Here is an 11,431-nt window from a genome sequence, read left to right on the forward strand (position 1 = left end):
GTGGGTGCAGGTGATAGGGGTGGTTGCTGGTGGTGGTTATTGGTTGAAGGTGATGGTTGAAGCTATGAGTTTTTTAAATATTTTCTTCTATCTTTTCTTCCCCTATCCAACCTTCCTTTTTTTTGTTTTAATAAAAACTCGAGAATAAAGCGTTACAAAATCAACATTTATATATGTCTGCCAAATTATTTATTTTCCATTGTAGTAAGTAACTACATAAAGTTTAAAAATTGCATAAATCATGATATGTCGTCACAGCAGCAGCACATCAAAATGGATTTCAGCTATAAAAAATGCATCTTCCCCACATAAATCTATACAAATATACATACAAATGCATCAGAAATCAATCCCTATAGACAGCTTCACTCTCCTGTACACCCTTTCAGCCTCAACCCATTTGCATAACCTTCCTCTTCTTCATCACCTTCATGCCCATATTTCCAAACTCGGGTTTACGTCGAATGTATATATAATGTCCTCTCTTTTACATGGCTACTCATCCAATGCTGCGTGTTTTCATGATGCATCCAACCTGTTTGATGAAATGCCTGAGAGAAGTATTGTCACTTGGAATACAATGATAACGGGTTTTTCAAGATCAGGGAATGTGGACAAGGCAAGAACTTTGTTTGATGAAATGCCGTTGAAGAATGTTGGATCTTGGTCTGCGATGATTGCGGCGTACGTTAATAGCGGTGATCGGAGAAAAGGGTTGGGATTGTTTGGTAAGATGGTGGTGGATGAAAAGATAAAACCCGATGTATTTACTTTGAGTAGTGTGGTAGGAGCTTGTGGGCATATGGGTGCGATTGGGTTTGTTTTAGGGAAGTCGGTTCATGGATTTGTTATAAAGAATGAATGGGATGCGAATGTGAAGCTTGGGACTGCGTTGATCGATATGTATGCAAAATGTGGGTACTTGAAAGTTGCTTCTGTTGTGTTTGACATGATGCGAGAAACTAACGTTGTTTCTTGGACTGCGTTGATATGTGGGGCTGCACAACATGGATACGTTAGTGAGGCGATACATCTGTTTGAGAGGATGCAGAAAGTGGGTGTTAAGCCTAATGAGCTCACTTTCACGGGGATATTAAGTGCTTGTGTGCAGGCAGGGTTGGTTGATGAGGGACGGAAGTATTTTAAAATGATAGTGGAATATGGGTTAAAGCCGAATATTCATCATTATTGTTGTATGGTCAATTTGTTTGGCAAAGCAGGGGAGCTAGAAGATATGTATGAGGTTATAATGAATATGCAGATCGAGCCTAATATGAATATTTGGGGATCTTTTCTCAATTCTTGCAAGGCAGAGAATAACTTTGAGATGGCAGAAAGGGTGATTGATAAAGTGATCGAAATGTTAAGGCCAGAAGAGGATGGAGGTGTTTATAATCTTATTGCTGATTTGTTTGTTATGGGTGAGAAGTGGGATGACGCAGAAAGGATGAGAAGGTTAATGGTAAGACAGAATGTTAAGAAGGCAAGAGGAGCTAGTTATATATAATTGTCGCTGCCAAAAGTTTCATTAGCATCCGCGAAATTTGCTTGCCTAAGCAAGTTCTTGGCCCTGCAGGCCCTCCATGAAATGCTGTAAATTTGTAAGACGGAATGTGTTTGGTTCCTTCTTGTTTCAGGAGCCACCTCTCTGGCTTAAACTCCAAACAGTCTTCTCCCCATATCGTATCCATCAATTGCATATGAGTAAAGAAATATTCTGGTGCCTCAAAGAACTTGGTGACCACTTGGAAGGGTATCCGTTTCTGGTGGAATTGGTGGAAATAACCTTAAGGCTTCATATAATGCTCTATGGAGATTTACCAAAGCTACAAGGTTGGATGTTGTATTTCATCATATATCCGGTTAGTAACCTTGAATCTTCTACTTGGTCTCTCTCAACGTTACTTACCATATCTTGTTTTTCATTAATAAGCTTATAGAACTTCTCATAACTTATCTTCCTCACATGAATAAAATGTTTTACATTGCCGAAGTCGTCTTAGGAACTTCCAACAACTTTTTGGCGCAAAATGTCATTTGAAGATAGTCTTGTGTTACAAAAGTTATCCTATTTTCCATTATCAAAAAGTACATTATTCGGTCAACTTGTAAACAATTACTCCATAAACCTTGTAGAAATTAGAAAGTATATACGAATATTTTGTGCCCACTTCATGTTGGGGTACTTAAACTGCACTAAAACAAGTAATTGATATCACAGAAGCAAAGAATATATTATATATTATAACTGTACGAAATGAACATATCTATACATATAACCATTAGCTTATTCTCACTTCAAATATAAATTACAATACTCAAATTCAAATAGAACTTAAAAAACAACGATTAAGTTACAATTACAAAAACCAATCAAAAACAAATACTAGCATAGAATACATAGTCTTTTTTGTTGAACAGTAGCATCATCCTCTGCAAACTGGGACAAACAAATGCTTGATTACACAAGCTTTGCAATGATGGGAAAACATAGTTTTTCTAATTGATTTAATGTCTTCTCATACGTGCCGACATCTTCAAGCTCATTTCCATCAAGCGAATCGCTTGCATCAGCTATCGCGTTTTCCATTTTTTTCATATCTTCTTTGTGAAGCTTTGCCTTGTTAGTTTTTCCGATTGTCTTGATTTTGATTTTGATGTTGTCAATGTATTCCTCCAATGCATTACGTGCAAACGCTGCCTTCTTGTATTCTTCATCCTCAAGTTTGTACTTTTTCGCATCTTTCAACATCTTGTCGATCTCTTCCTTTGAAAGCCTCTGCTTGTCGCTGTTAATCCTAATCTTCTTTTTCAAACCTGTACTGATATCCTCACCAGTGCACTTCAAAATACCATTACCATCGATTTCAAATACCACGTTCACTTTTGCTTTACCTTTTGGTGCAGGTGGGACTGGAACCTCAAAATATCCCAACCAATTATTATCTTTAGCAATAGCTCTTTCACCTTGGTAAACATTGAAATCCATAGTTTTTTGGTTATCCTCAATTGAAATGAAGTTTTTATTCTTCTTTGCTGGTATTGGGGTATTTCTTGGAATTACAACTGATAACAAGCCACCACGAACATTTACACCTAGTGACAAAGGAACTATATCCAATAACACCAGATCCTTAACTTTCTGACTTTTTTCGCCACTTAACTTTGCAGCAAGAACCGAGGCACCATATGCAACTGCCTCATCGGCATGAATCCTTTTAGAAAGCTCTTTTCCATCGAAGAATTCTTGCAACAATTGTTGTACTTTAGGTATCCTAGTTGACCCACCAACGAGTACCACCTCGTCGATATACTTCTTGGACAGTTTTGCATCATTTAAACAACTCTCCACTGTCGCTATGCACTTAGTAAAGAAGTCCGAATTAAGATTTTCAAACTTTGCACGACTAATTCTCATGTTGAAATCAATACCTTGATGCAAACCATCAATTTCTATAGTAGTTTCAGTAGATGAAGAGAGAACTCGTTTTGCCTTTTCACAAGCTACCCTCAGCCGTCCTAGTGCTTTTAGGTTCCCACTTGCATCCGTCTTGTGCTTTTTGTTGAATTGTGTGACAAAGTGATCCAACATTACGTTATCAAAGTCTTGACCGCCTAAGTGGGTGTCACCACCTACAGCCTTCACTTGTAACTTACCTTTTTGATCAATGGCGACAATTGAGACATCAAATGTACCACCGCCTAAATCAAATATTAGCACATTTGTTTCACGGTTTAGATCACTTTTCATGTCAAGCCCATAAGCAATTGCTGCCGAAGTAGGCTCATTAATTATTTGAAGAACATTGAGTCCGGCAACATGCCCAGCATCTTTTGTAGCTTGGCGTTGAGAATCATCAAAATAAGCTGGCACGGTGATCACTGCATCTTTCACAATCTTACCAAGGTATTGCTCTGCAGTCTCTTTCAGTTTCCTAAGAACCATGGATGAGATTTCTTCTGCGGCAAATTCCTTCTCTTCACCTTTGTAGGAAACTAAGATTTTTGGAATATCATTAGCCCCTTTTATGACTCTGAAAGGCCACAACTTCATGTCTTGTTGAACATTTGCATCATTGAATCTCCTTCCAATCAATCTTTTTGCATCTAATAACAAATCAAAGGCGTTGGAATTACGAAGTACTGTATATACTTGTCAATCAATAATGAATACAAAATTCATTGATACTCTAATCTTTATAAAGAAGGTAAGAATCCGGATATTAGTACACTTGTTTTAATCATGCGTGTAGTCACCAAATGGTCCAAATGACGAATAATTTCTTGTAGCAGTGAAAGGACAGCCAAATGTATGGAAGGAAGATCAACATACCAAATACGGTATACGTGGGGTTCACAGCAACTTGGTTCTTTGCGGCTTCACCAGTTAAAATTCCACCATCAGTGAATGAAACACAAGATGGCATAGTCCTATTGCCCTGATCATTAGGTATGATTTCAACTTGGTTATGTTGCCAGACACCCACACATGAATAGGTTGTTCCTAGGTCGATACCGATAGCTGGTCCAATACCTTCTCCGGCCATGATGCTATCAAGTCTGCAATATATAAGAGAAGCATATATATGTATTTCTTTCAAACTTTAATAAATTCAAGGCATAACTGACCAAAACTGGGTAAATTATAAGCTTAATTTGCATACGATTTTTACTATCTTTAGTCTTCACATTTTTGCTACTAATTATGATATCGAGTGCATGTCAGAATAAATACTACTCGTATCATGTTGCCTTCCAAACAAAAGAATAAATACTCTCAATTGCGGTAGGCCACTTGTCTTTTCGACGACATAAATTTCCGTTTTGCACTATTATTCGTCTAACACCCATGGCACTTTTGTATTTGACGTAATTTTGTGTTAAATTAGAATAGACACTTTTATATTGTTATTTTACTATAGTTGCTTTGCTATTATTCGTTTGATGATGTTCACCCGTAACACTTCTGTAATTAATGTTATATTTGTCGTTATTTTAATATCACGCCTGAAACTATAGCGTATACTTTTGTATACATTAATATTTTACTGAGGTTGGGATGTTATGATTTGTGCTAAATAATAGGAGATAGCTCTACGTCAATTTCATGATCGGATTATATTTTGTGATAACACAAATTTATACAGTTGTCATGAATTGATGTTCAAAAATATATTATTACATGTTTTAATACAACAATAGCAAATATTTATTGCTGGTAATAAAAACTTAACATGATAAAATTGTTGCAAAATGTCGAGAATTTTACTAGTTTATAACTCAAAATGTAAATACGAGGCAAGTTTCACCCGCCCTCTCTCGGTTACACGAAGAAGAAAAGGCTAAGTCTCTAAAATGGAGGTAAATAAAATTAAGGGAAATAATTATAGTTATTCCTACTAAATATCTTCCTAAAAGCAATAAAAACATGACATGTGAATTATAACTTTTTTTTCTAATCTCATCTCTTTATTTTGTCATATATCATATATATCATATTTTGTAAGTAGAAAATTTTCTAAAAAAATTAGTTAAAAGGATATATTATCTCTCAAAGTTTGATAATACCAAAAAATATATTAACTGAAGTTGAAGGTCTAATCGGAAAAGGCATTAAAGTTTCAAGGACTATTGGGAAGTACTATTGGGAAATATTGGGATAGAGACCGGAGAGGAATTGAAAATATGGGTCATAAATGATTTAATTGAGCACAAGAAATAGGATATGTTAGATTTACATTTATTTACATACAAATAAGAGTTTACATATATATCTTTCCACCAATCAAATCACTCTACTTTTTTTTTTTATCATTTTTTTTATCTTTGTTCATTATTAGTCCATGTCATATGTCATATATGTTTATAAAGTTTTGTTTGTATGTAGTTTGTAAGTCTTACATATTCCGAATTTTAGAATATGGTCATCCCTAATAAAAATGAAGAAAAATAAATTTTTGGGCTTGAAATGGAAGGAATTTCACATGGTTGATGTGAAACGGACTTTGTCAAGAAGTCCTATGATTTCAGCCATTTAGGGTTGTTTTTAATTGACTTTTTTTTTCTAGTATAACATATCTAGTGTTATGATTTTAGGATTTTTTTTTCTAATGTTTATCAATAGAGAATATATGTAATATTTTAATCATATTAGAGCTTTAGAATAACATATGTACGTACGGTTTTTAGGATTTATCCGTTGGTGCATGTGTGTGAATGTCGTTGCAATTCAGGACAACACATTGTTTGGTCAAGAAAAGAACTTGAGAAAATTAAGCGGACATAAGTTATAAGTACGACTTTTCATGTAATAAGATACTAATAACAACCCTTACGGCTGTCATTAGCATTTTCCAAATATTAAAACCATATGTTTGAGTTGAGGACTCACCGATTGTTGTATTCCTCGTATGAATGGTTGATTGTTTTTGCTGCGTATAATAAGCAAAATCACATGAGAGGGACATCATCATTACAAGTATATTAGATATATTCTCCGAAATTGTATGTGGAATAACAAAAAGATCACTAGATTATTTCATATAACGTGAAAGTTTAAGTATTCCTTCAAGCAAAAACGATATGATAATCGTCGAAAATGTTTGTCTATTTATGAACATATCACTAAACAACAGGGTATACATTCAATAACAACATTTAGGTTTAAAATGACAACAAATTGCAATAATTTCAATAAGTAAATAAATGAATATAAACTTTGGTGGTAACATTTCATTAAATCATACCTTTGATTAATATGAATATAAGCAATGCTCAATGAGTGAATCTTCCCTAATCATCCATCTTAGTTTTATAGCAAAAAGAAGCGCGTTTGTAGCTAATTTAATCAATTATATTATTCATTGTCAACTGTATTCTACTAGTAATATTAAAAGACTTTAATTTTCATTTTCAACTCTTCTAATCTTATTTTTAAAGACTTAAAAGAAGTCTTCATGAAATATCCTCGAAACATTACCTATCGAGTTAATGGGGAGATAGCTGCATTTTATAACTATTATTTTTCATACGAACTATATAACAAAGATTGTATATGTATCGATAGATAGATTTTGCTAATAATATTAGAATTATAACATAACATAATAAAGTATATAGTTATAGTATGTTGTGCAAAAATTTTATAACGTTAACGAATTAGAAATATAATTTGTTCTTTTAGAAGAAAGAAAAACTTATATCTACTTACATAGTTACATTCATAATCATGTCATATAAGATTATCTGAACTTGATGTCTTTAACATAATTATATATAACTAGAACGTTAGCACGTTGCGGCAGTGGTGATGTAATGGCTGCGGCGGTGGTGGCGAGCGGTGGCAATGGTGGCGGCGGCGATGACAAGCAGTATAGGATATTGATGTAATTCGGTTTGATAAAATTTTGAATCTTTAAATGTTAAACAAGGTTATTTGTTGTTATAATATAGTATAGATAGAGATATATATCGACTTAACTACTTAAGTATATCGAATCATAGTATGACTGTGACAAACACTTCAAAAAAAAGTTCACCAGAAGTTTTTAAAAGCTTTATAATTAAAGGAAACATTATAGTTTGTATTAAAAGTTCGTATAAAAATTTCTTGTATCATTAGGTATGTAATATTTTTAAGGCAAATTTCATGAAATGGACAAATAATTCTTTTTTTTATTATTAAAAAGACAATATTAATTGATGATAAATGAGTTCCTAATAAAGTTTTAGCAAATTAAAGGTGACTTGATGAGTCAACAACTACTTGTTGACGTTGTGTTCTCCGTATGCGTTCATGTAAGTAATTTTTCGCCGAAAACTTACTTTCTTCCCAAAGTTGACCTTCTTCTTTTCATTTTGTTGATATGGAATTATGGACCACTACATGGAATGTCATCTCAACAAAAACCTATTGACTTATTAGTTATTAAGCCACTTTTTTATTGGCTTAAAGTATATCATAATATTGCGAAAGATAAATTAATTGCATTTTTCTTAAAAATCTGTCAAATGTGAATCTAGGTCATTAACTCTATTATAATAGCATAACGCTTAGTTCTTTTTATCAACTTGGCCTGCCCGGCAAATGGTTAAATACTTGTATATTATATTATGTACATGATGATGGATGGGAATATATATCAAGATCGAAGACCCGTAAATGCTTTATAAAATTGTGATGAACTAAAAAAACTAGAATAATACCCGTGCGTAGCTCGGGTTCCACTTAAATCTCAAGTATTTCACATTTTTTGTTATTTGGTCTTTCAAATCTTTTTTGGTTAAATCTTTCTTTCTTAGCTTTCATCAAAGATGGTTCCTTTGCACCTGGTGTCTTCTGTTTATTGACTTCGATTATAATTTTATTCATCCTAACTTTACTTACTACTTAAATCACAATTTTTATCTCTAAATTCTGTTTGATACAGATATAATCGTGGCTGCTACTATTTTATGGGGTTTATGCGGTTTTTATTATTCAAAGAGGTTTATGACTTAAGTTATTTTTATTGAACCCGAAACAAACTTAGAGATAATTTACATATAGTCAAAAGTATATCCCTTTAATATAGACATTTAAGTTGTGAGTAGATTTTGAATTGACTATATTACCATTCTTTTTTATTTACTAATTTAAACATCTTCACCTATTTACCTATAATACTCTTAATGAAATAAATTTCAAAATATTAGCCCATTTATAGTTATCACGCGCTTTGTTTTTATCATTCATTTATTTCCAAGCTAGCCAAACTACATAAAACACTTTGATTAAAAGATACTACTTTAAAACTAAAATTGAAAACATTTAGATTAAAATACATGTTGAATGATTATTTAAAATTGATGGATGACATCTAAACATTTGGCTTGGGTGTCTTCTCCAGTTAAAGATGATACATTCTCTTTTTGCTTTTGACACGAAATTGGTTTATACTCCTTTGTGTCATCCTCTCCATTGGAACTCCATCTACAAAACATGTATATCTAACATGTACATATAACTTACTTGAGTAAGATTATCTCTCACAAGATCCACATAATTTAGTGGAGCAAAAGCGTTATTATCTTCAAACTCCACATCATCTATCGTGCCATCCTCCGTATCGTCAATGACAATGAGATCATTCCATTTTCAGGTTTTCTGGATAACATTTTCTTTTTGGAGTTGTATATTTGATAAAGAAAAATGAAATATGTAATGGGATATTTGAACAAACATAATACCATGAATGAAAATATTTTTCTTTTGAAGTTGCATAAAGAAAAATGGAATATGTAGTGGGATATTTGAACATAAATTGCCGTGTGTTCTTTTTAAAATTAAAACTACGATCCACTATAAATATGAGTTTAGTAACTAACAATCCAATTAAAAAAAGCACATGCTATTAACATATTAACTAACAATCCGATAAAAAAAAAGCACATGCTATTAACATATTAACTGACTTTCAACTAAAAATGGAAACCTTTTTTCTTTTATCCACGTTCCCTTTATGAGTAAACAATATATCCGATTTAAAAGGATGAGTTTTTATGGCTACGATGCAAAGGAAAGTTAATCTAACGGACTAAACTAAATTAAATACCAACTTATCAGCCACAATCTTACAATAATTATAAAAGAGCCCCTTAAATTCTTTTTTGAAAAAATCACAACCATTAGATTAAAAGCAAGATTGGAATATAACCTTTAGATTATTTTGATGACTTCATTTTCCTTTTTTAGATTTTTACTACATTAAATATATTATGTTATAATAAATTAAATAACTAAATAAAACAATTCTTTAATCAACTAAGACAAACATTGACTTACGTTTTTTATCCTTTCTATTCGTTTTCAAGATTTAATATTATTTTTTATTTAAGTTATAACTAAGTTTATATATTCTGATTGATTTTTTGTTTTTTTTTTGTTTACGTTAAAACGTTTTCAAAGTTTAGATTGTTTTGAATTTGCTTTTTTTTCAATATTTATATTTTCTATTCTTCATTTTTAGTTTGTTAATTTTAATTTAGTTTTTTCATGTTACTTTAAAATATATTACTTTTTATTTATGGTTTGTTATATGTTAAATTCTGTATCAATTTACTATGTATATTTTATTTTTTATTAAAAATATGGAATTCGTTCATAGTTATTTAACTAGATTTAATCTCGTGTGAAATAAACGAGATGTTTATGGCCTTTCTAAGATTGTATTAAATGTGAAATAAACGAGATATTTATGACCTTTCTAAGATTGTATTAAATATACGTAACTCAAAAGACAATTTAAATTTAAATGTGAAAATACATGAAAAACCATATAGGTAAATTCAGATGTAAATTAAGAATGTAATTAAAATCAAAGCAAAAAAATGTAATATTGAAAAATTGACAAAATTATTTTACATGTTTGTTTATTAATATCAGACATAATAGAAAAATTGTTTATGTTAGAAAACTATTTCCATTATGATAGAGGACTAAAGCTTCTCCTTATAATTTTATACTTAAATTTTATTATATTTATCATTATGATATGATATATTTGTAATTTTGTATTTGTATTGTTGTTTGTAGACTTCAATGTAATTTAGAGGGTGTTTGGTATTGAATTATAAAGTGATTATCTGATTATTGCGTTCGTAAAACGCAAATAATCTAAAAAAGTGTTTGTATGAAAAAGTGATTACCGCCTATGAAAACACAGTTTTGGAGAAGCATGTACCTACCTGCTTTTTCAAAACGCAGTTTTAAAAACGCATAATCTATTTTGAAAACGCGGATTCTGTTTTGTAATCGCAATACCAAACACCCCCTTAGTTGGAGTCTAACTTTAACGAGATATATAACAATTTTCGTATGTTTTTTTTTTACTTTATTAGGATTTTAATAAAGATTTTTAATTGACACTTTTAAATTGTATAAAATGAAGATGACATAATCAATTTTTAATTTTGAATAATAGAATACCCGTAATTGGTTAATAAGTAATTATGTCAGTTGTCTTTTAGTATATATAAAAAAAAATAAAGATAAAGATTTCAATATATTTCAGGTATTAAATTGATAAGTGTATAGTAGGTATTTAAGTTTACAATTATTATCAACATGAATTTTAAATTTATCTTCTTTTTTATACGAACTATTCAATTTCAAATAAGAGTTGGCCGGTGTTCGTAGTATACAAAAGTCATGGTCGTAAGTTCAAATCTTCTTACCACATGTGAAATTTTATAAATTTTAGAATTAATATGATACTCACCCAATATATTGGGATGAATATATTATGTCATAAAAAATCGTTAACATTGGTTAAAAAATACATAATGATATGTAATACATAGTGGTATGTCTTAAAAAATCATTAATATTGGTTGAGAAATACATAGTGACTTGTAATACATAGTGATATGCTTTAAAAAATCGTTAATATTG

The 11,431-nt window shown here is 31.2% G+C and overlaps 2 protein-coding genes across 3 annotated transcripts; one reads left to right on the top strand and one right to left on the bottom strand.

Annotated features, from left to right (window-relative positions):
- The first annotated feature begins 214 nt into the window (after positions 1–214).
- LOC122585725 (pentatricopeptide repeat-containing protein At5g66520-like) lies at positions 215–4,675 on the top strand. Of its 2 annotated transcripts, none has more exons than XM_043757847.1 (2): positions 215–1,862; positions 4,291–4,675. In XM_043757847.1, the coding sequence occupies exon 1, from the start codon at positions 242–244 to the stop codon at positions 1,505–1,507; it is 1,266 nt and encodes a 421-aa protein (XP_043613782.1). In that variant the 5' UTR covers positions 215–241; the 3' UTR covers positions 1,508–1,862; positions 4,291–4,675. The 2 variants fall into 2 exon arrangements, with proteins under 2 accessions (XP_043613782.1, XP_043613783.1); XM_043757848.1 differs by having other exon boundaries at positions 4,294–4,675.
- LOC122585726 (heat shock cognate 70 kDa protein-like) lies at positions 2,298–4,547 on the bottom strand. Its single transcript, XM_043757849.1, has 2 exons — positions 4,334–4,547; positions 2,298–4,107 (listed from the first exon to the last, which is right to left on the bottom strand). Exons 1-2 carry the CDS (start codon positions 4,545–4,547, stop codon positions 2,462–2,464), a joined length of 1,860 nt encoding a protein of 619 aa, XP_043613784.1. The 3' UTR covers positions 2,298–2,461.
- Positions 4,676–11,431: the final 6,756 nt, after the last annotated feature.

The sequence above is a fragment of the Erigeron canadensis genome, chromosome 1 (genome assembly GCF_010389155.1).
Source record: "Erigeron canadensis isolate Cc75 chromosome 1, C_canadensis_v1, whole genome shotgun sequence".
Lineage (NCBI taxonomy): Eukaryota > Viridiplantae > Streptophyta > Magnoliopsida > Asterales > Asteraceae > Erigeron > Erigeron canadensis.

Coding starts and splice junctions, on each gene's coding strand:
- LOC122585726 (XM_043757849.1), bottom strand. CDS start 4,547: ATGGCCGGAGAAGGTATTGGACCAGCTATCGGTATCGACCTAGGAACA. Junction 4,108..4,333: donor CCCCACGTATACCGTATTTG/GTATGTTGATCT, acceptor ATTTGTTATTAG/ATGCAAAAAGATTGATTGGA.
- LOC122585725 (XM_043757847.1), top strand. CDS start 242: ATGATATGTCGTCACAGCAGCAGCACATCAAAATGGATTTCAGCTATA.